Source organism: Parasteatoda tepidariorum, chromosome 1 (genome assembly GCF_043381705.1).
Source record: "Parasteatoda tepidariorum isolate YZ-2023 chromosome 1, CAS_Ptep_4.0, whole genome shotgun sequence".
Taxonomy (NCBI): Eukaryota; Metazoa; Arthropoda; class Arachnida; order Araneae; family Theridiidae; genus Parasteatoda; species Parasteatoda tepidariorum.
Genome location: NC_092204.1, coordinates 52,879,382 through 52,904,857, shown reverse-complemented (window position 1 = coordinate 52,904,857; position 25,476 = coordinate 52,879,382). Strand labels below are relative to the sequence as shown.

Below are 25,476 nucleotides of genomic sequence, written 5' to 3'. Positions count from 1 at the left end.
TATATATATATAAGAACTGGAAACTTAAAAGATAAATTCTTAATATACAAAATTTTTAGTTGGTTGTTTATAGACTGTATAAAGACTTATTCCATTTCTAAATTTTAAATTATTTCATTCGTTTAAACGGCAATTGAAAGTGTTATAAATCTAATTATGCATAGTTAAATCAAATTAACTATGCATTTTCTCTTTCTGTTTCATCTAAAAGCAAAAATACTATTGAAAACATCGTGCAGTTAACTAAATAAAAAAAAGTACTTCTTTAAATTTAATCGAGCTGAACTGAGTTTAATTAAGTCATAACAAATTATTCAGTTAACCATCGTCGTTTTTTTCTTCTTTTTGTCAGAATGAAAAACAAAAATATTGATGAAAACATTATTTGACATTTAAAAACATTGTAAGTCTTAATTTTTCATTTTTGTTTAATCAAAATAATTGCCCTCGATCACTTTCTGTTTTATCTGGAAGTTAAAAAAAATTACTTGGTGGTTTATGCAAGTTAAGATTTAAAAAATATACATTTGATGTTCAGTTAATAAAACCGAAATATACAGTGTTTAAACCATTCATTTGGTAATTTTTCATATGGTAAAGGTTTACCAGAATATCCGGTTTTCGACATTATAGTTCTTTTTATCACACATTTAGTAAAGATTAAAAAACTGAGAAGTAAATTTAACCGAAAAAGTGGTTTTTAGGCTATTTTCTAAGGTATCATAATAAAATCATCAATTTTTACTACATTTACCAAAACAATATTGTATTGCTAATTTTACCAAAATCATTGCCTAAGTACTATTTAGCTTTTTGGTGTTCCCATAGAGTCAGAAGCACGGTACATTTTACAATATTCTGGTAGTTTCAACAGTAATTTTTTTTCTCAGAGTGGGATTTGACTCTACCCCAAGTGCTTCCCATTGCGCCAATGGGACATTAAGCTTCGAATTAGCTGCAATTATTTTTCTTTGCTGTCTAGCAATCATGAGTTGATTTCTCAGACAGGTTGCTATCTAGGCTCATCTTATTATCTAATAGTATATTAAGCAACATAAAACTTTTTTTTGGAAATAATTTAAGAACCATTCAAACCAAACAACATACGCCTAAAAATCTGCAGAAATTTTTTTTTTATTACAAGATTTTGCGTTACTCTTGGTGATATTTTCTTATAATAACAGCGCTAAAGTGATTATATAAGAGAAATGAAATTTCTGAAATTAATTAAATATTTTTCAAATAACAGAATAGCAAAGTCTTTTCATCATTAAATTTTATTTCTTTATATTTTTTGGGGGGAAAAGTAACTTTTGTAGGATTATCAATAATATTGAAACTATATATTTGTTTTATATTAATAAAAATACAGTTACTGAAATTTTAATCATTTATTTTTTATTAATCTTCAAATAAATCTAAACAACGTTTAGAAATGCTTGATAATTAAAGATACTAATGGTTTGAAGCTTCTAATAACTATTTTTCTAATATTCAGTAGTTTGTTATAGGTTTTAATAAACATTTGTATAGAGGATCGTTGAAAATGAAGAAATGTACTATGATAGGTTAATATACTAATAACTTTTTTCTAGATTATAATGTGTTTAACTCAAAACATGACTAACAACCCTGTAAACGATGTTTGCAAAGACATAAATGTTTCTATCTTTTTTTACAATGATATTATAGATGTAAACCATGATATGAGAAGCTTTCCATCAAAGGCATATTATACTAAAACTGTTTATTTATCAGTATTAATGAAAGAAAAAGTAGGAATACATTGCTTAAAGAAAAAAAATATATACATAAAACACGTTAAAAATTTATCATTAAAAACAAAACTTGGAAGATAATAATTTTTTTCAGAAACAATAGACGACATTCCAAGCTGAAAACTATTCATTTTAAATCTGTCAAACTTCTAGAACAGACTCTGTTTGATCTAGAGATTTAAAACTGTAGATGAATTATTATTCTTATAAATTGGTTCTATTTTTAAATGTCAAAAAGTTTTAAAGTAAAATCTGAATAAAATTTTAAAGCTTTGTAAAATTCAAAAGTGTATGAAATTAGATCTTAAACTTCCATCACTAACAAACCCCAAACAAGTGAAATGCCATAGTATAATGAAAAAAGTAAAGCATCCCCTCACCAATCCGTTTAGGTCAGAGTAGTCGTACACTGAGAAAAAAAAAAGTATGGTTGAAACTACCAAAACATGGTAACATTTAATGTATTTCTGGCAATATGGGAACATCAAACAGCTCGGTAATTTTTACCGGAGCGGTTTGGTAATGATTTTGGTAAAATTAACAAGGAAACATGGTTACATAATATGTGAAAAATATGGTTATATAATACGTGATAAAATTTGTTAACTGTGATAACACTTGGTAATTTTATCATGTCACCTTAGAGCATGGCAGTGTATTCGGTTAAATTTACTTTTCAGTTTTGTATTTTTTTCTATGGTAATAAAAGCTACAATTTTGAAAACCTGAATTTCCAGTAAACCGTCAGCATATGAACGGAAACATTACCAAATGAATAGTGTAAATACCGGATATTTTAGTTTTATTAACCAGAATTATGTCTTTTAACAAGAATTATGTTTTTTTAACCAGAATTATGTTTTTCTAACCAGAAATGTCTCTACTATACATTGTGGTAGTTTTACCAGAATTTCCTCATTCATTTCCATATTGTTTTGGTTTTAATCAGCATATATTAAGTGAATAATTTTAACTTTTTTATAAAACCTGTTTTCTGACAAAAAAAACAAAACACAATTACTGCGAATCAATCATCCGGGTTGGTGAGCGACAGAGAACAAGGGGCTTAGCCCCTCTAGTATATGAATAACTTCTTATAATAACAGTATATGGTGTTCTACGAGAACTTCAAATATTTATTTAATAAATGCTTCTCAGTAACTTCAAACTACCCTCTTTTTTCAATGAAAGCAAAAACGATTATAACCAAATCGAACTCTACCGAATACGTAGATTACTTGTATTTTTATAAGGATAAAATGCATTCAATAAGCTTTTTCATATTATCATTATTATTGATTATATATTCTTTTTTTACAGTTCATTGCGCCAGCAATAAGCCAACATTTGTGAGGAGACTCTTTGTCAGTCTACGACCTGGTACCCTATCGACTGCTAGTGTCATCCAAGTTCACGAAAGTCCACCTTCTGAATGCTTCAAACAATGTATAAAAAATGAAAATTGTTCCGCGTACTTTATCGACTATCGGAATAGTTCGTGTCTTCTCATCCAAGGTATAAGCGAAGATCAGCTGGAAAAGAAGTTAATACCTGATGAAAATAGCAGCTATCACAGAAAAATTTGTTTACCAGGTAAAACATACCCTAATTTTAAGTCAATATTACACATAATTAAAGAAATTATAACTTAATAATAATAACAAATCATTAAAAAATAAATAACGCATCTAACATTGAACCAACCATAGTGTGAGTTCCTTACTAATATCTTGCACAATTGTTGTAACTATATTAAGGCGTTAAACGGAACCAAACATCCGTTCCAATGTGATCAAATATATAGAACACAAAGCTGTCATAATTTTACCCATGCTGAAAAAAACCTAAGTGAAAAAACCCTTGAAAAAAAAACCAAAATGCTTTTTTTTTCTAATTGCATTTTATTATTAATAGATCAGCTCTAGATAATAAGTTTATAATAGAATAACATACAAACTGCATACATTGAAATATTTACATTTCCATCATTTCTATATGCCATAAATATTTAATTAACCTTTTAAAAAACTATGATATTTTTTGTACTCAGATATTCTCACAAAATGTCAGAAATTAATTCACAATACAATTGAAATTACAGTTATATTTTAAATACTATTTTCCCGACCTTATTACATACAGTTACAGATTATACTTTAAAAATATTTCACCTTTTAACTGGCGAAATAATTGTTCTAGAATTCTTGTTCTGATGTATTTCTTGTTGTTGAAATACTAGAGTTTATTCTAAAAGCTCTCTTACACTGTACATAACATACGACACAATAACATGGTTGGATAAGTAATGCAATGCACCACAGCATAAATACAATTTTCATGTTAATTTACTTTAAAAATTGATGTCTTTGATTTGAATTTGCATAAATAATTTATTTCTTCACTTAAACATTTAGTAGCTCTTTATAATTCAAGAACAGAATAGGCTAATCCTACAAAGATAATTAGACCTTATTACTGTAATTAAAAATATTATTGTTAATTTAACAATGTAAATGACATTGATACTAAAATGTATCAACAACCATGATTAGTAGGGACTTAATTATTGATTAAATTAAAATCTTACTTAATACAGCAAAATTTACTTTAAGAATTAAAGAATAAAAATAAATGATGAAAAACTCTAGTTTAAAAAACCCATATAAACTCTGAGACAAATCAATAAAACTCTCAAAAAACCCAGTGGATTGGGTTTTCTATGCAAAAACAATCAATGTTACAAAACAATGAAACACAGTAATTATGTTTACCAAATGAATCAAATTTTAACGATACTATGGTTCAGAACATTACAAATTTTTTAACATTGTAAAAAAGGAATGGTATCTATAACGAACTTTTTTTCCGTTATGGCATAACAAAAGCATTTTAAGACATATGAAAAAATTTGATTTCACAATGTTCAAGTGTACCGAATGTCCAGTTAATAGTTTTAAATTAAGTGCATGTTCCTTTGTTTTAAAAATTTTTATTTTAAAACTTTATTAAAACTTTAAATTCAAACAAAAAAAAGTCTTATTCTTCGCGTGCAAATAAACTTTCTCTTTTGCAAATCTTCGGGGATACTCGAAGCACACTTTTCGATTCAATCTGAACAATATCGGTTCAACAATAAACCATAATACCGGTGCCTTTAAATCCTAATATTGTGCACATTTTCTGTAACCTTAATAAGGTGTTAAACTGAACCAAGAATCAAATCAAGATTAAACAAAGACGAAAAAAGACCAAGATCCAAGATCAAATTGACTCATAATATCGTGCAATTACAATGAGAAAAAAATTTGGTAAAATTACCGTACTGCATATTGAAAACATTTCTGGTAAAAAAAGTAATAATAAAAAAGTAATAATAAAAAAATAACAAAAAACATAATTCTGGTTAATATAATAATTCTAGACTAATTTTTTAATGTTTAAAAATTTACTCCAATGCTGCATTATCTGGGCTTATAAAAATAAACAAAAAATTAAAAGGCATTGATTTTGATAATTTTCATGCAGGTGGAAAAATGTCGCCGAATTAGAGAGTTTTAAAAATAACTTAGAAAATATTTAAGTTATTAGTCATAAATTAAGTTAAATAGTTAGTATGTTAAATATCAAGTTATTTATTGTTAAAGTTCAGATAATTCTTCACAGCAAGATGGCATGTGTAGTTATAAACTATAACTGCAAATATAAGGCACTTTAACTGAGGCTTTTTTATTTTTCTCGGCGAAAAAGACGAAATTTTTTACAAAAAAATGCTATCAAAATTCAAGCTCTCATTTTGACACTAACTTGATTAACAAATCACTGCATATATATTCAAGTGCAGTTGATGGTTTTTAAGCACCCCAGTATACTCTACCTAAAACCTGAAACTTTCTTATTTACGTCCTAATTAAAATGCAAATTAGTGTGCTCGCAAAACATGAGCCTGCATTTGAATTTTATGTGAAGTAATCAAAGATTTTATATGTGGTGTTAATTTTGTTTAAGAAATTTTTTGTTTAAATAATTATAAGTTTTTGTTCAAATGACGATTGTTATTTCAAATATTTTGCTTTTGAACGAAAAGCTATAAGTAAAATACAATAAAAGAAAATTTCTTCAAATAGCCTACTTTTCTTAAACCTGTAAGGAAAAATACTAAAAATATAATTTATGTTTCAATTTTTTTTAAGTGAAAACTTAGAAATTATCCGAAAAACTTAAGATTTCTATATATCTTTACATAATTTCCACTTTATGTATCAAATTATATTTATAATGCACGTAACTTGTTGTAAGTGATAGCAACAAATACTGAAACAATTATAGAACAACTTCATTTAGATAACGCAAACAACTTTTCTCTGGAATTTAATATAATAATAAGCCTTTCTAATCTATGTAATAGATTGTTTGTTTTTTCAAAAAGTTTTTTTATTTTAAATAATTAATTACATTTTAGTTTTTAATTCATCAAAAAGTAAAATCGTTCATTTTTATTTTAATATCTTTTATTTCAACATCTTTTATTAATTTTTTTTTATTTTAGCGTTAATTTTAGAAAATCTTCATCGTTATAATAAATCCTATTTAATGTTTAAAATCAAAATTTTCAATTTTACAAGTTTAATTTTATTTTCGGAAAGAAAAGAAAAGAAACTAGAACTCAAGCAACGACTGTTTACATAGAGGGCACTGTCAATTTTCCAGAAACAATCATGCTCTCATGATAATCAATTTTGGGATATTGCTACAGCTTGTCCCGTAACAGTTAAGTTACGATCTAGTTCAGCCTTGATCAGGAATACAAAAATATTTTAATAAGAAAACAATACTCATATGGTTTTTATAAATTTTAATCTGATGACAACCAAATAAACAATGGAAATTAATGTGCGAAAACTGAATCCTAGTGTGTGATTTTCTAGCCAGTAAAAAATGAAAAACTGTGTTATAGCATAACTTTTTATGTTATATCGAGATACGATTCCAATATTTTTATTAATGTCTTTTTTTTCTCTTCAGAAACTGAATGTGATCATGAATGGGTGTTTGATGAAATTCTTGATATGCAACTCTATCATTACCTCGACAAAACTGTGTTCAATATTAGTTCTAGTGCCAACTGTATGACTCTCTGTCTCTCGGAATCTACATTTACTTGTCGATCAGCCAGATACGATGCATCAAAGTCAGAATGTATATTGAGCAGGCATGATCGCCGATCAGCTGCCGAGGTATTCCGACAATCTCCGAAATCCAGCTCTGTTGTTTACCTGGAAAAACAATGCATTGAAGGTAAAAACAAACTTTTTTTAGTTTTACAATTAAAAAAAAATTGAATTTAATTTCGTGATTTGCTTTTAGGCTTGTTGATTTATATTTTCCAAGAATAAGGCTATCTATCTTAATCTAAAATCAATTAATTCCAATCTAATTAAAAAATGAAATATAATCCTAAATGTAATTTAATATATGTTTTCGGAAAAGCAGTTCAAATATGGAAAAGGTATATTTTTATTAATTTTGAAACCCCTTTTCCTTCACACTCACAAACGAAAATCTCACATCTGATGATACAGTAATCCTTGAGAAGTAATTTGTTAATTTTGAGAATCTTTTCATCACGAAATGACGTGATTGTTGAAGAAACGCGAGTTTTTAAATGTATGACGAAAATGTTTCCTTAATTCGAAACCTCATCGTAGTGCATTGTGGGAAACTGTTAATTAGAATAACGAAACTAGAATAAGACTAGACAATCGAAAACAAAGTGACAAATTAAACTAACCCTATATATGGTGGTCAAGGAGTTGGCCTAATACCAAAGAGATCCGGTGTTCGAACCGTGTTTCAAGCTTTGGTTTAATTCATCTCCTTGCTCCATCTGTTGTTCTACCCATACAGTATCCAAGATAAAGGGATTATTAGAAAAGATAGATACATTAGGTTTCTTGAAGTTTTTTTGTGGGAGAGGGGAGTAGAATGAAGAAATATTTCTTTAATTTTGACGAAATTTGTTTCCTCGAAGAAGCGATGATAGTTATTTCATCATATTGACGAAATTTTTGTTAGAAGCATTTACCCGGAAACGGCTTCGTCAAAAATGAAGAAAGTTTCATGATATTTGAGTATCAATATTTTACTGTGTTGTCAGGAAAAATACGCAAAAACTTATGCTTCTTCCCTCACAGAAAAAAATACGAAAAAACAACCACTAGGTGCTTCATTCTTCTTAGAAAAACGAAAAAATCAAAACCCCTATGTTATGTATCATTCTGTTTATAGAAAAATAAGCAAATCGCAACTCCTATCTTTATGCTTCAACCTTATGCCTCTACCACATATTAATTTTTCTTTAAAAGAAAAAAAAGAAGGAAAACTTTAAGAAAGAAAGTTTAAAAAAATACTTTGTTCACTATTTTGCATTAATTTTAATAATTACTTTATATTTCCAGAACCCCAAGGATGTCTTTTTAAAAGTCGGCAGTCACGAGCGATCCAGTGGAGACATCGTCATATTCAAGTTGTCAACAATATCACATCGAAATCTGAATGTGAGCTGGCATGTCTTCATGCTTCTCCCTTTCCCTGTAGATCGTATCAGTATGATAGCGATCCTGACACCTGTCTTCTGAGTCCTGAAGATTCATCCTCGGAGATGGGACCTCTTGATCCTCTCTACAAAGGAACAAGAGCGGATTTGGAAAACTCAATTGGTGGCACCTACTTTGAAAAAGAATCTTGTGTTGATGGTACACACGCTTTAATATCATTTATCTATATTCTAAAATAATTCATTGCATCCTAACACCAAAAATGGTGGCAACTACCTTCACACAAAAAGTGATGTAGGGAAATAGAGTTATTTCTTGGAGTAATTTAACATCAAATACAGTTATTGAAGCCGTGAAACAGCAAGAATGTTCCGTTGCTCTACTTTTGTTGGAAAGTAGGTAGTTTATAATAGCAATAGGATATGATTCACAAAAGATTTAGTAAAAGTTATTATTATAAAAAAATATGTATTAAAATATATTTTTCATTAAAATATATTGTATAATATATTAAAAGTTATAACCTATTTTCAAAATGGGTTTGAATAAAAAAAATTGGCATACATTAAGTACAGGGTGTTTCATATTGAATGGGACAAAAAGAAAACATGATTGTAAACGTTATAATTAATATATTTAGAAAATTCAAATTTACTTAAAAACTACATTTATTCAAGTTTCTACAGGTGTTCAATATATGCCCCTCCGGTGACACGACAAATGTCTACACGGTAATCAAGCTCCTGTCACACTCGTGATAGCATATTCGCTGTGATGGAGTTTCTTTTCGTCCTGGGCTTTTGTTCTTGCATAAGCAGCCGGTATCCTGGAACTGCTTCACCCACCTGCTAATGTTATGCTGATGCGGTGGTTCTTTATGAAATTTTGTGCGAAAATGTCTTTGCACAACAGTGACCGAGGAGGTTTTGGCATATTCGAAAACGCAGTACGATTTCTCCTGCATGGATGACATTTTGCTTAACAGCGCCTCTAACGGCGAGTTCGTCATTCGATGACTTTTCCCTGTTGCCAAATAAAACTTGTATAATTGTAGTTGCAGAATAAATTTGTTTCGGCTGAATAAATCCATTACAGCAGTCACACTGCGCTATTCTTTTTGTCCCATTCAATATGAAACACCCTGTATAAGGGAGTAATTAACAATTATTCATTCATGTTTACGTGAGCCAGTTTGTAATTTCAAAACATTTTTGTACGAATTTGTTTATTGAACCTTCAACTTTTTAAGCCTTTTTCGACAGCTAATATTTAATATAAGAATTGCAAAATTATCAAATGCTCTCCCTTTAATTGCTTAATGCTCTTTTATTTCCTCTAAGAAATTGAGAACATCGAAAATACGCTTGCTGCTTTTGAGAAAACAATGATGCTCTTCAAGTGCGCATTCGCATGTGAAAGTGAGACCAAAGTGGTAAATTACTTATTTTTAGTAATGGCTAGTTTAAATATTAGTTATACGTGATTTTAAATACGCAATTTCTATTTACGCTTAGCTGCAGCCCCCGTGTCATTTCATTGCCTCCTTTGACAGACCCGCAAAGATTTGTACCAATGAAATTCGAAAAATTAGTTGCGTTAGAACCGTGTTTCCTTTCTAAATTAACGTTAAAAGTAGTTACCACGTATAAAATACTGTTTTCTTATATCGCACATGTGATTCTTATATCGTATATGTGATTAAATACTGCACTACTTTTTAAAAAAAAGGAGCACACTACATTACAACCTACGAAAAAAAGTAGTGACTACATTATTTTACTGCTAGTAGTGAGCTACTTCTGATCACTGATAAAGAGATAAGTTTTACAAAAAGAAAGTCTTTTAAGGAGAGTGAATATGCCTCCAGATTTTTTCTCCTCGCTATATGTTTAAAATGCATTATATTTTGCAAAGTAATCTGAACTTTAATGAGTTTCAAGTTAATAAGATTATACCGCTAATTGCTAAACATTAATTATGTATCACCAAATTTTAAAACGCTAAATATGCAGTGAAGCTAAATGTAATGAAGAAAATAATCACTTAAAGATTGAAGAGAGCAGTTGCTATAAAACAATTCATTAACAGCTTTTTTTAATTTTTGTTTTATCCTGGAGTATTTTTCTTCGTCGATTGTGATTAGATGAGTGTGAGTGAGGGTGGAAAATTTTTGGCGCAAGAGCCATGATTTGGCTACACCGCGCCTAAAACTAGGTTAAAAGTTCGTATAACGTAGTTAAAATTAAAGTACTAGGTTAAAATTTATGTAACTTAGTTTAAATCGAAACACGAGGTTAAATTTGAAGAAACTTGGTTACAAACAAAAACACCAAAGTAAAACTGAATTAACTTGGCTAAAATAAATATAATTAAAGATTGTGATTAGATATTAAGTATTTAGTAAAGGTAACCAACAAATTTAAGAAGTGGTTTCTTATTTCAAATACATAGTTTCTGATCTGTATGAAATCAAATTTGTTGCTAAATTTTGTTTTTGTTCTATCTTTAACATATTCTTAAACACTATTTATTCAAACCAATGCGGCCGACTACTTCACACGCCATATCGTTGTTTTACCAGTGCATGTAAAACAAAATGTCTTTTCAAATAAGTGTAAAAAAGCACAAATGACTTCTTTCAATACATTGATTCTATGCGCAAGTTCTAGTCTGACTTTTTTTTATTTATTTACTTTTAAATTCAGTTAATATATCAATTGGTAATTTATTTATTTTTCTCCATTTACTTAATTTTAATTTAGTTATTAACTCATTTATCTCTTCTACTTCTATAGTGGATATAAAGTGTGGTCCAAGCTCGATGAGCGCGATAGTAAGAGTTTCAACTCCTTTTCGAGGTCGAGTGTACGCTGTAGGACATCCTTATGACTGCTATTCGGTGTCCGTCTCTGATGATGGACATGTCACTCTAGCCATGTCCCTGCATGGACGCCAATGTGGAACAAAGAATTTGGTAAGTATACAGCGCATTTCTGCTTTGTAAAAGTCTCTTGTGTCAAGGTTTTATTATGATCAAATTGGTGCATTTCTCACAGTTAACCTTTTCAGGAACGGCAAAAGGAGAACGAAGTGCTTCTCCTGGCCCACACGCTCCAAGAGTCTACGTACGCACGAGATTGGGTGATTTTTCGGTTAAGCTTAATTTCATTTAAAAATTCATATATAAGATCATCACTGCAACTAAGACAAATAGGCGCTTCTACAAGCTGACACACTTCGACAGCATACTCTAACGTACGCACGGGACCAAATTTTTTTTCATTTTTACTAAGCCTAATTTTTCTCTTTATTAGAAAAATCGTGATGACGCTGTTTTAAATGATCACCTTAACATTGCATTTCGTATTATTTCGAAAAGAAAATTGAAATTACTAAGGTGTGTGGATAAGTACACAGAAATTTATACTGAATAAAAAAATGAATATTTAATAATTAGATAAATAGTTTTAAAAAAATAATTGTTAAAATTGAAAAAATACCATACGGGCTGCTCTACAGGCTGCAAGAATTCACCTACAAAGTCAAAATTTGGAGTGCTAAATGGACCATATTTGCTTCGGAACTTAACTCAGAGTTCCTTTCCTTTTTCTTTTCTTTTATTTTCCTTTATTTATTTATTTATTAATTTTTTTTGAAATTTTAATTTGTTCGAAGGTTATTGAGATTTTAACTGGTTTTTTATGAATTTTTTTCAATTATTTTTACTTTACGTTACATTTTGCTTTGTTGTTCAAAATCCGTAGGATTTGGAATTTTGGTAAATTCTAAAGGTGTGTAGATGTAAAAGGAGATTGATGAGATAAAAAAAATGAGATTCGATTAGTAGTTTGATAATTATAAACTGTTAAACTTGTAATAAGAAAAAACCATGCCGGTTGATTTACTCTCGGCTGAAATGCAACCATAGCTTCGAAATTTGACGTGCTAATAGGATCATTTTATATTTAAACTTTAACCAGAGGTTTTCTTTCTTTTTTTTCTTCTTTGAAATGCCTATTTGTTTGAAATTGATTGCAATTTTAAGTGTTTTTGCAAAAAATTTTTGAATAATAATTATTTATGTCAAAAGTAACAAGAAATGAACAAATAAAAAAATTAAAAGTGAAGTTAGATGTTGCCATAATTTGAACATTAATTTTAACATTTATGTCGAAATTTTTAAAAATGCACATACTGAAAATAAAAACTGCTTCCAATGAGACCTGTTATATGATGTAAGGCTACCGTTTTATAGTTTCAACAGTAAAATTGCTTATTTTCATTTTACTGTTTACTATGTCGCATATTCGGTATTCCTAAGTTCCATTTTTTCAACAAGAGCATTTGATTATTTTTCGATTTCATCTTTTTCTTAACTTCATTACTATTAGCGTATTAATAAAATGTGCTTTTATGAAGTTTCAGATTTCAATTCATTAAAAAATTTATCTAGATATAGCGAAATATGCAAAAAGTAAAATTAACATTAATGGGCAAAAATTTTTGACCGGTCTCCTGATCAAGTCATATTATTGGGACTATATTATCGAGATTCTCCGGAGAACCCCTATATTTTGAGGATCAAGAATCAAAATTCCTATAAAGAATGTTTATTCAAATAAAGTACGTTTTTATGTACGATTTCTCAACTTGAAGTATCATCTGCACTAATTAGTTATCACAATCATGGTGAGGTACACGAATCATTAAGATCGTGTACGTGGAAATCTGATCATTGGATTGAAAGTTATTCAGGGTGTATACTTTTGTACCTTTTTCTATACATTTAAAAAATATATAAACCCTGTTGTGCAATAATACAAAAAAAGACTTAAAGACAGTTTGAAAATTTATGTAATTCAACTATTATTATTTGGACAAAATAAACCGAATAATATAATACATGGATAAAGAAAACTCTGATGAGTAATGTTACATTTAAACGAAAGAGTTAAGATGTAAAATTCAGATGATTTGAAAATTTCATGAATTCAACAATTATATTTTGAAAATTTCAATTTCATATTATATTTTCCGTACGTATAGTTAAAAATAAGCAAGTAATTATATTCATATCAATTTCACAATTTTTGTCTTAAAAGAGGAGGCTAAAGGCAATTGAAATATTTTTAAAAAAAATCTTAATAAAATCCTTAAAGGAATATTTTAAATCTAACAACAACAAAAAATTTATATTAGTGTAAGTATCTGTACCGCATAAAAATTAATCCAAAGAAAAAAAGTTCTTACCTAACATTTTTACTACTTATTTTAATTTTTTTTCACGCAAGTGTAAATACGTTATAGAAAGCATAGATGGCCCCAAGGCTTTATAGTCATTGTCAAGAGTCCAAACTTGTGACAATGACTGTTTCATAACCTTAACTATCAGATTCCTTAACTATCACATTCCCTAACCAACAATATAGTTAAACTAATGACACTAAAATTCAATTATCTGCCGCAGATTTAAGTATAATAGCATATCTTCAATTTTTTGTCGTTTAAACATTTTTTTTCTTCTTCAGAACTGTCTCGATACGGGAAACCGATACGATTTTCTCAACAGTAAATTATTAGTTCGCACCGATTTCTACTGATCAGATCACGGTGCTCTGACCCTTAACTTGTCAATCATCCTTTTAAGAACATGTTATTATGAAAGCAGTTGGCCGGTCTGTATCAATTGAACGATATTTACATAAGAAGCTCGCCTCAACCAATTCTGACATGGCGACCAATCACCCTTTTTTTTCTCGTGATTCAATCATTTTAATAACTGTTCTTACTTGATAATGATTAAATTTGAGCCAAGGGAAATTATTTTTTAAATATATTTTATGTCTAATTGTCACGGTTCAATAACTTATCGGAGTCTTAGAGTTTACATCCATTTGTTTCTTAAGACTCTGTCGTCATTTGAAATCCTGCTTTCTTGCGAATAATATGCTATTTTGATAACTGCTGTAAGTTAGTAGTAGTTATCCATGACTGTTAGGTCAATCTTAGCTTACCTGTATCTAAGGACATGCAAACATTGAGAACTATTCTTTGATCTTACTAATTTTTATTTAGGTGGAAAAAAATATCGCCGAACTAGCATTTTTTTTAAAAATAGGTTAATAGCTTTTAAATCGGTTAAGAATCCCAGACAAGACTATGGGAACTGGTATAGATAGTTTATAACTATAGCTTTGCCTCACAGAACTAAATATTTGGCTTTTTTAGATTTTGCTTGACTTTTAACACAATGAAGGGAGTCACTTCACATAAATGAATCCATAATGTTAAAAAGTGTCTTTATTAAGGAACCAGACACAGTTTTATTATGGGAACAAAAATCGGCCAGCGAGGCTCGCTCTACTTACATACCAGCTCTATGATAATTCCAGGAACAGTGTCATTTACTGTATTTAAAAATAAGGCATGATCAAAGTTATTTTGACATGTTTTATTCGTAAAGTAGGGTATATTTTTAGATTTAGGCGCCTGTGCTTGTTTAAAGATTGCTGACAAACAAAGCTGTTAAATTAAAATTGTACAATTTCTATTTATGGTAAATTCTCTGAAAATGAATTTTTTTTTTTACTGTTTCATAAAATAAGGGAAGAAATTATTAGTTTTATATCTCAAATTTGCTAATGACCCGAAATTTATGAATAAAGTTTTCATCCCCAATGAATTCGTTAAATCGAGACTGAAATGCATAAGCATAACCAAAATATGCATTTCGGAAAAATTCAATGGCGTCACAGTAAAAATTGTTATATTATTATTTGATGGCAGCCGTAAAAAATGGATACTCAAATTTCACGAAACCGAGCAAAAATTATGCCAAAGTGACGAAATAGTAATCGTCACTTCTTCGGGGAAATGCATTTCGTCAAAAAATACGTAAATATTTCGTCCCTCCATTTTTTCCAAAAAATTATATAAACGCCCTAGCGCCTAATGTATTTCTAAGAATTACTTCATAGTGGGCACCATATAGTCCCGCCCACAAAATACAAGAAAGACTGATAGAACGGAGTGATAAATTGCACCCCTGCCCAAAGTGGGATTCGAACACAGAATCTTCGTGGTACGAGACCAACAACTTGACTACCTCTACCTTACAACCCGGTCGGGTTTATTGTCATTTTATTTCCGATCGCCTAATCTTCATTCTAGATGACAAACTCTTACTATGCACTACGATGATGTTCCGTAATTGAGGAAAGATTTTCGTCCCTTATTTGAGAGTCCGCGTTTCGTCACAAAACACTTGATTTGTGACAAAATTACTCTCAAAATTAATGAAATACAGCTCAAGGATTTCTGAATTATCAAATGTGAGAGTTTTATTTCTGAGAGTGCACAAAGAAACATATTGGATGAAATTATGGAACAACTATTCGAATAATTATTATGAGACATCGCTTTTTTTTATAAAAAAAGGTGTAACATTTTTTTTTTTTAGAATCATAAATACTTTTGCATCCTTAGAATGTATTTGTAAATTTTACAATACAATTTTAAGGAGAAATGATATTGTCTAGAATAATAAATAATTATTGACAATAGATGCTTATAACAAATTTTGGTAATCATTAATGAACAATATAAAAATGGGCTATTTTACTTGTATTTTGTTTTTAAATCGTAATAATAGAAAAATAATTTAATGAATTCAAGAAATAAAATTTAATTAAATGGAAAGTCCTTCATAAAAATAAAATGTTCGTCGAGATGCAAATCGTTACCTAAACTTTAACATTAAGCAAAGTGGCCATTATCATGGGCCATTAACATGCGAATCATCAAACTTTTCGTTAAAATTATTTCAAATAGTTTAACCATTCAATGTAATTTGTACTTCTCCCACGTTCGAATATCAATTATTAATGGTATTCGAAAAACGTCTTTTATCTTTTCTCTCCAATCACTGTTTCTTATAATCATGGGTTAGGCTAAGGAATGTTCTTTTTCCCTTCGATCTTCGACCTATTTGTTATTCATAAAGATATTACGTCAAGATCAGAGGTTTATTTAAAGACACTAGACTGTCTGGAAACGTTCATAAATCATAGGGGTGGTTTCCCTATTTAGTGTTTAAGGTATTAATGATTGGAACCTTTTTTCTCTCTCTTAAGACTTGATATTCATGTGTTGCCATCCCACATAAAGTATATAGCTTCCGTAAACTTCGAAAATGGTTAAGGTTAAGATGCGGCAATTATTTACAATGTAGTCATTTAAATCTTTAAATGCAGAGAAGAAACCATCAAAATTCGACATGGTAGTTTCAAAGCACTTTTTATGCTACTCTTTTATGTATTTGTGAATAAACAGGAATTTAGTTATGGTAGACAAGAAGATGAATAGATCGTAAAATTGCTTGTGAATTCAAATGCAGAAAAAAAATCATTCCTAAATAAGAATTATTTTTATAAATATTTGAAACCTAACTTCTTAAATTTTTTTTTTAAACATAACAAAAATAAATGCAAAAAGTGCCAATTTTAAAAATTACTTCAGTAACAGAAGGATCTTGAGTTAAGAATTATTTCAATCGAACTGTAGAAGGTTTATGAGGGTTTTACGGTCTCTGTTTCAAGTTCAGAAAGTTTAATTTAGTTCCATTCTTAAGATTACGATATTATGCTCCGTTTTCTGGCTTAAAATGACTAGAATAGAGCATAGACATTTTTAAAGACGGGAAGGAGACTATCAAGACAAGATACAGCAGTGAATAAATCGTAAAAATGTTTGTGAGCCCAAATGTGAAGAAAAAAAGGTTCCTCAACACAGATTATTTTCAGTAAATATATGAAAACATCTTTTTTATATATTACAACCTTTGGAAAGAAACAGTAGTTTTAAGAAAAGTTTGTGCTACTTTCTTAAGCATTTTTGAAAGAAACAATTATTAGATATTTAGTTTTGTAGCAAGCAGAAAAATAAATTTGGAACAAACTATTTACTATTATCTGGTAATTAAAAATTGTATACAAGGAAATGATTTAGCAGTTTAAAATAAATTTTATCCACATGGAAAAAAACTCATTTCTAAGTAGAGGCTATTTTCAATAAAGATATGAGAACTTATCATTTCTTTAATATAATCATCAGTACAAAACACGGTTGTTTCAAAAATTATTTTACGTTACTACTTGCTTATGTATTTGCGAATAAATAATGTTATATATGCTTTATGGTAAACAAGTATATTAACAAAAAATACGAAACAAATCCTTCATAAAGAGATCTTATTTTCAATAAATAAATATCTGATTATATTCAAAAAAATAATATATAAATAATTGCAAAGTATTGTAACAAGAGCTTATTGAATGATGAAAAAAATAGATTTTTTCATTTCCTAAAAAAAGTCATACAAAATAATGTAGCAAAAGCATTTGATGCAGTAATAAAATCATCAGATTTTTTTCTAACCACAAAAAAATAGCACTTACAATATATTCTAGAATTTCACTAATTTTTTTAAAAAGATTAATTTAAATTCAGATGTATACATACGAGTGTAGTTTAATTATTTTTTTTTTTGCTATTTTTTTCTTGAACTGGTATTTAGAGAGGTGGCCCACCAAAGAAATTGTTTCAGGTGTTTAAAATAATGTGATGCGTTAATTGTAAATACTTTGTCATCGCTGCACGGAAAAAAATTCTAGTAAAATTATCGTAGGTGTAATAATGACATTTCTAATGAAAGAATTTTTTTTTTTTAAAAAAAAAGAGAATTTTGGTTTATAAAACCAAAATATACGGTATTTAAACCATTAATTTCATAGTTTTTTCCAGTCATATAGTTATGATTTACTGGAAATTCTGGTTTTCAAAATTATAGTGATTACCACATGTTTAGTAAATACTGCAAAACTGAAAAATAAATTTAACCGAATAAATGGTTTTCATGTCATGCTCTGAGGAAAACATCATGATAAAATTACCAAATTTTACCAAATTTACCAAATTTTAGAACATATTATAAGATCGTGAGTACGTCGCTAAAAATTACCAATTTTTTTGATGTACTCATAGACCCAGAAACACGGTAAATGTTACGATGTTTTGACCGTACTTTATTATCAATGAGGTAAATTGCTCATTAATGCATGCATTCCAATGAGAAGATGTAATTCTTTTTCTCTTTTTGCTTTAGGGTAATGGGACATTTGTAAACAGCATTGTTGTTCAGCATCATCCGTTCGTTCTTCGAACATCCGACAGAAAAATTGATGTAGCCTGTGATTATGAAGAATTGAAATTGAAAATTAGAGGCGCAAAGGGTGTAAAACAGCCGTAAGTGTAAATTTATAATATGCAAATATTTTTAAAATAGGGAGGAAATTGAATATAATATGGAAAGAAAAATATATATGGCCTTATGATTACTGCATTTAACTAATCTTAATAACAACAGGTGTTTTGAATAGTACAACAGTTCTCAAGGCTCATATATCCTATACTGGATGAATAACTGACGTATAGTTTTTTTTTTCCTTTGGATTTTCAATTTAATTTATATCTGTTTTCAATCAGCCACTGGGAGCATAAGTTTCCAGATCTTATACTAGACGTAAAATGTCTCTGGATAAATTAGAAACTGTCAAAATTTTGAGCCATATTTCACAACATTGCTAGATCTTTGATCAATTTATAAACAATAAATTTCTCAATATCACACTTGTTGCTGCTGCTTCTGATAAAACAATGAATGGTGTAGCTTTTAGACCCAAATCATTTGCACAGCTTTCTCGTTTCATGGGGGTTTCAATATCAGGATGATTTTTGCTTCACAGTTTTGCACTTTTTTAGTCTTTCTATGCAATGAAATTCCAACCACCTTAGTCCACTTTAAAAATTGGTCCACTAACTTGTGAGATGCTTCATTTGGTTTACATACGAAACAGGATTGCGTTTCTTTTGACCAATCTTTCATGAAAGCTGATTAAAAACTGGATAATTTAAAAGGCTGCCAATTTATACACCAGAACACCCAGTTAAAGAAAAATGAAAACTATTGATTTCCAATAAATAAGTTATCACGCAAATGTATCAATTAAATTTGATGCCAAAGTACTAATTGAGCTTTGTGTAGCTTAAGGAACATAGTATCAAAAAAATTCAGGCCTTTTTTAATATCAGAAAGTATACTTCAATGTTGAGCTAAGAGTCCTAACAGTTCTTGAAGCAAGTTACGACGTATACATTGCATACTCCGCCACATTAAAAATATGCATACTTTCGGGTTTCAATTTCTGGTAATTCTATAAAATTCTTTTTATCATTTCTTAGATATTTTTTAAAAATTATTAATTTGGAAGAAAAAAAAGTTTAATTCCAAAATTCTTTTTATAATTAAATAATGGTTAATAACTAGACGAACCACTAAAGCTGCGTTTAGCTTTTGAAAAAAATATAGAACGATCATACTACAAACAGCAAGCCAAAATAAGTTTTTACTTATTTTGTGTCCACAACGATCGTAACGTTTCCAAATCGATATAGTAGGATTTAAGGCATTAAACGTTAAATATTTAATTCCGTATCCTGCAGTTTTACGACAATCTTCAGAGACAAAAGATTTTCTGGTTCAAATGTATATTTATAAAATTTATTTTAGTTGGGAAAACTAATCTACATTATTAGAGAAACTGATCAAACTGATTAAAGAAACGAAGATAACTACTCAAACTTAATTTGAAGGTGGTTAGTACTACTTAAAATCATGCTTAACCCTTTGACTACAAATTTTGTCCCGTTTATTATTCAAAAGGACAAAATCGGTCACAAATAAGGCAAATTTAGTATTTAGGATTTTTCTGACAAGCGGTTATCAATTTAGAGGCTGGGACATTTTGTTCCGGCCGTGCTTAATGGTGGGAAACATATGTCCCATCTGTAGTGATCGACTTACTATAAACACATCTATCATTCCGGAAAATTTATTATATGGACTTTTTTTACATGGTATGATGCAGCAATCTTTGCATAACCCGGCATTACACATTGGACAACTAATATTTGTTCTTTTTCCTATGTTCATTTGAGAAAATATGAATAAAATATGAATGGACATAACAATTCCAATGAAGAATACGAGTGGGATACTGTCCCAATGAAGAATTTTAGTGGGATATATCCGTCCCAGCGCAAAATCACAATGCCATTTCATGCACGAAACTCTTTAGCGTCATCTAGGGGATATTTGACACATGAAACACGTATACTTGGTTCTACTCTACGACTGGGACATATTACAATGAGTTTCTAAGTGCTTTTCATCCCATTAATAATTTTTAAGCATTTGTTGAGACAAATGAGTTAGTAGGCAAAGGGCCAAAGTAGTAGTTAGTAGCCAAACGGTTAATTTACCAGTAAGTACATCTATTGTAACTAACTGAGACTTAGCATTCTATTCTAATTTATTTGCTGTACCCGATATTTATATATGTATTACAAATATTTTAAAACGCATTAACTGAATAATTCCCTTCCCTTGAAGCCACACAGTGTCATGCAGAATTATGTGGATGCCTGGGGCAATTTCCTCAAATGTCCCTGAAAGGGGGAGTGTAATTTTTAAAAATAGAAAATAAAATATTAAAAAAGAGACAGATTAAATAAAGCATTGGATGAAAATAATAATTCATATTTTTTATAAAAACATTTGTAATTATAAGAGGAAAGTATTCTATGATAGGAAATAATTGATTTCAAGAAACTCTTCATAATTTGATTTTCTCAAATGGAAAGAACATTAAAATTTTATAGGTGATCTCACCTAGACACCATAACACCTAGTTGAATATCTGACATCATTTGTACACCTATTCTAACTTTTGCACCAATATTACCCGTTTCGGATACTCAAAAATGCAGATTGTAATAACATATTACTAAAATTATATATGTGTATGCATTTTCAGTATCTAAATTGACTAAATACAAATTCTAGGCGAAACAGGAAAATCACGCTTTTTTAATCTTGTGATTCATAGTCTTTATTTTTGTCATTGTTCATTTTCAATTTCCAGTAATCCTCTTAGAGAAGTAAACGTCGAAAGTCTTTTTCACAATTCTTCTTAATTCCTTTTCTTTTGAGCTTATACTTCATTAAAAATAAAAACTGAATGAAAAATAATAAAAATAGCCCCATTCAGAATATGCATGCGACACGCCGTTTTCTTTGGTTGTTACTGAACTGTGATGCATGACCTGATGGTCCAAAGGACATGGTCAGTAATTCAACGAGTTCAGGATGTCTGGCTGGTTCTTGATACATAGCGGAAAATTAAATTAGTGATAGAAATCATGTAAATACGTGTGAAACTTTGGTGACAAGTGATTGCCCGCGTCCGCCGTTTGTTTTTCCAACCATGAGTAGAAAGTTAATTAGAACCAAAAATTTTAAAAGTGAATCGCATCAATGTCCTTTCAGATCAATTGCGATTTCCCATTGTTTTACGTCTATGCGCGTCCCTTGTCAAGCGTTTTTACTGGAGCACGGAATGCAAATACCGTCTCCGTAGTAAGCGTTATTGTTCAAATCGACTCACATCGCGTCCGGTCACGTATTTTATTCAAATGGGAATCACTTATCAATGACACGCAGATTCGAGAGTCAGGGTCCTTGAAATTCCGCAGTAAAAGTGTGTGCGTTGGGAGAAATCTTCACTGTCATGGTCACGATTCCGTTAATATTTTTCAGAGTTCAGATTTTTGGATAAATTTCTTTTTTTTTTTCAAAGTTAAGGTCCAGTTTCGCTTATTTCCGAGGGGTCGTCGTTATCAATAAAGGGCATCCATGCTTAAGAAAATTGTTATGTATGCGGTCATTGAAAAATTGTATTGTCTTAAAGGAAATCAAAAGCGTGAAAAGAAACGCTTGCGGTGATATGAATAGAAAAATTCTTAAGGCTATCTTTATTTCATAAATATTATGTGAGGATTGAAAATATAACAATAGTTTGATTTGGTTTTTAAATTTTTAGGAGAGGGTGCAACTATAGGAGGGGTCACTATTGCATAAATTAGAATGATTTTCGGACACAAATGTTGTCGAAGGAAGGAAATAAAGCATTGTTCTGCTATTTGAAAATACGAAGGAATAAATCGCAATTAAATGTGTAAATAAAAGATATAAGATATGTAGGTGTCATATGACCATTTTACATTAAAATGGGCATTTCTTTTATAAAATATTTTTAAATTCCACTGTCTTGTTTGCGAGCAAATAAATTACGCAAGGAGAAATCACTGTCATAGTCTCGGTTCAGTTAATAATTTTAGAGTTCAAATTTTTGAATAAATATTTTTATAATTAGGAAGGAAATAAGGCATTGTTCTGCTATTTGAAAATACGAAAAAATAAATCGCAATTAAATATGTAAATAAAAGATATAAGATACGTAGGTGTCATATGATCATTTTATATAAAAATGGACATTTTTTTCATGAAATATTTTTAAATTCCACTGTCTTTTTTGTGAGCAAATAAATTACGCAAGGAGAAATCACTGTCATAGTCTTGGTTCCGTTAATAATTTTAGAGTTCAGATTTTTGAATAAATATTTTTATAATTAATGTTCAGTTTCACATATTTCCGAGAAGTTTTCGTAATCCACGAAGGGTATTCATGATAAAAAAAAAGAAGATAATCATGCATGGGGTTATTGAAAAATTATATTGTGTTTAAGGAAATGAAAAGAATGAAAAGAAACTCTTGGGGTGATATTAAATAAGATATGTATAGAAGAAGGACTATTTTTTTCATAAATATTCTGTATGAAAAACTATACGTATAAAAGATAGTTAGATTTGGTTTTTAAAAGGAAAGGGTGCAACTATACGGGTAATCATTATTACATAAAGCAGAATAATTTTCAGTCACGAAAATTGTCTAAGGAAAAAAAAATAAAGCATTGTTCTACGATTTGAAAAGATGAAAGAATGAAATGCAATTAAATATGTAAATAAGAGATAGAAGATATGTAGTAATATGTGACCATTTAACATTAAAATTTACATTTGTTTTACTATATATTTTTAAATTCCAGTAAATGTCTTTTAGAGAGCAAATAGACTACGTTAGGAGAAATCTTCACCGTCATGATCACAATTCCGTAAATATTTTTAGATTTCAGATTTTTGGATAAATATTTTTAGAGTTAAGATCCAGTTTCGCATATTTCCCAGGAGTTTTTGTACTCAACAAAGGGTATTTCTGATTTTAAAAAAAAAGATAAACATGTATGTGATCTTTGAAAAATTAGATTATCTTAAAGAAAACCAAAAACGCGAAGAAAAAAACCTTGGGTGATATTAAAGAAAGAAACGTTATAAATCTATTGCTACAGTTTTTGGTATAGAGTGTTCAAAAACATTATTTTCCGCTTGTAATTTATTTTCTGTCCCTTAAACCTCTAAAAGCTTTGAACGTCATTGATGTGTATGATAAATCAAATGAATGTCCATTATAAATTGATTCTCTCTTTTATTATTTCTGGAGATATATGGAAGAAAAAAACTTGTTAATATAGAAGTGTTTCCATTATTTTGTCAACCCTCTGTATGAAAATACTGCAATCAATGAGAATTTTAAAAAAAATTAAAATGAATGTTTTTAAAATATGCCACTCAAAGGTTCTAAACCTTTGGGGTTGTGAATCAAACTTGTGTCTGAATTTCTTCAGGGGTCTCCGAATTCGTGCGAAGTACAAATCTAAATCATTAAGTCGCGATGGCTCAGGGGATAGAGCGTTCGCCTTAAAATGAGGCGAACCGGGTCCGAATCTCTGTCGATACGAAATCCGCATCCAACTTGCACCGACCACAGTGCTGACGTGAAATATCCTCAGTGGTAGACGGATCATGGGTTAGAGTCGCCTTGCCGCCAGGCTAACCGTAGGAGGTTCTCGTGGTCTTCCTCTCCATGTAACGCAAAATGCGGGTTAGTTCCATAAAAAAGTCCTCCATGAAGGGAAATTTCTCCCATTACTCGATCCAGGAATTCCCTTGTCTTCTGGGACGGATTCAAAATTACAAGGCTAAGGAGTTAAACATTAGTAGCCTTAAACCCATAAAATTGACTCGGCTGTTCAACGACGGTTATAAAATTATAAAATAAAATCTAAATCATTAATATTTTTCCTTAAACATTGAACATTATGTTTGATAAATATTTAGTAAAACAGGAAAGTAATTTAAGTTTATTAGATCGTTTATTAATTCTTTCTTTTCCTATTACTATTATCCATAATTATACTTTATAGAGAGCCCCTCTGTTTTATTTTTTAAATAATTTTGAGATCATTATATTTTCGTTACATTTTACGCATTTTTAAGAAGCTATACAAATTTCAAAATATGCTCTTCGATCGCTTAACCAATCTTTCTTTTAATTTTAAATCATTTAAAAAAAATATAAAAAAAAATCACAGAACTTATGATTTTCAATTTTTTATTTTAAACAAATTGTGTTCAAAAAAGATTTTTTCGAATAATCTCATTTAAAAATTATAAATTTCAGTTCTTTTGAATGCTGGTGAATTGAGCTATTAAAGTTCTTATCTTAAATTACGATTCTTCTTAAAAAATTCTTATCATAATTATTCTTTTTACTGTTGAAAATGTGTTTAAAATGTGATCAGTTGGTGTAAATAAATAAAAATTGGCTAGCCTAATAAAAAAAACGTTGTTATAATTAAATACTACATGTTAACATAGTTTTTCGGAACAATGTAAATCCATTTAAATTTAAACCATTACAGCTTGTAAGGATAATTAATAATGAGTAATTGCAAAGATCCAGGTGCGTTAAGCAAATTGAATTTATGCTATATATCAAGGTATAGATTTTATTCATCAGAAATAAATTATGGAATCTTTTAACGAGAAATTTCCCCGTGTAGAAAGCTTGCATTTAATACCAATCCTCAAATTCAAGTTTCTATGCAGTTCAATCACTTTTATTTACAGCAATAATTCTTCTGTCTCATTAATTCAATTTTAAACAATTAAAAAGAAAGTCTCCAATCAAATGTTCTATTTTCCGAAAGTCACAATAACGAGTTTAATTAAACAGGATATTCACTGCACGATATTACCATTTTCAACGTAATGAATTTCGGAGAAAGTG

The 25,476-nt window shown here is 29.4% G+C and overlaps 1 protein-coding gene and 1 long non-coding RNA gene across 2 annotated transcripts in view; one reads left to right on the top strand and one right to left on the bottom strand.

Annotated features, from left to right (window-relative positions):
* The window catches only part of LOC107452034 (uncharacterized), a 151,644-nt gene that overhangs the window by 93,865 nt on the left and 32,303 nt on the right, over positions 1-25,476 (top strand). The window contains exons 3-7 of the mRNA XM_043044315.2: positions 3,099-3,371; positions 6,801-7,073; positions 8,234-8,530; positions 11,128-11,306; positions 18,495-18,634. Coding sequence (XP_042900249.1) covers positions 3,099-3,371; positions 6,801-7,073; positions 8,234-8,530; positions 11,128-11,306; positions 18,495-18,634 — 1,162 coding nt within the window. The remainder of the gene's footprint in view (positions 1-3,098; positions 3,372-6,800; positions 7,074-8,233; positions 8,531-11,127; positions 11,307-18,494; positions 18,635-25,476) is intronic.
* LOC122269752 (uncharacterized) overlaps positions 6,918-25,476 on the bottom strand; it is an 84,568-nt gene continuing 66,009 nt past the window's right edge. Inside the window, exon 4 of the long non-coding RNA XR_006225367.2 lies at positions 6,918-7,051. This is a non-coding gene — a long non-coding RNA (uncharacterized lncRNA). The remainder of the gene's footprint in view (positions 7,052-25,476) is intronic.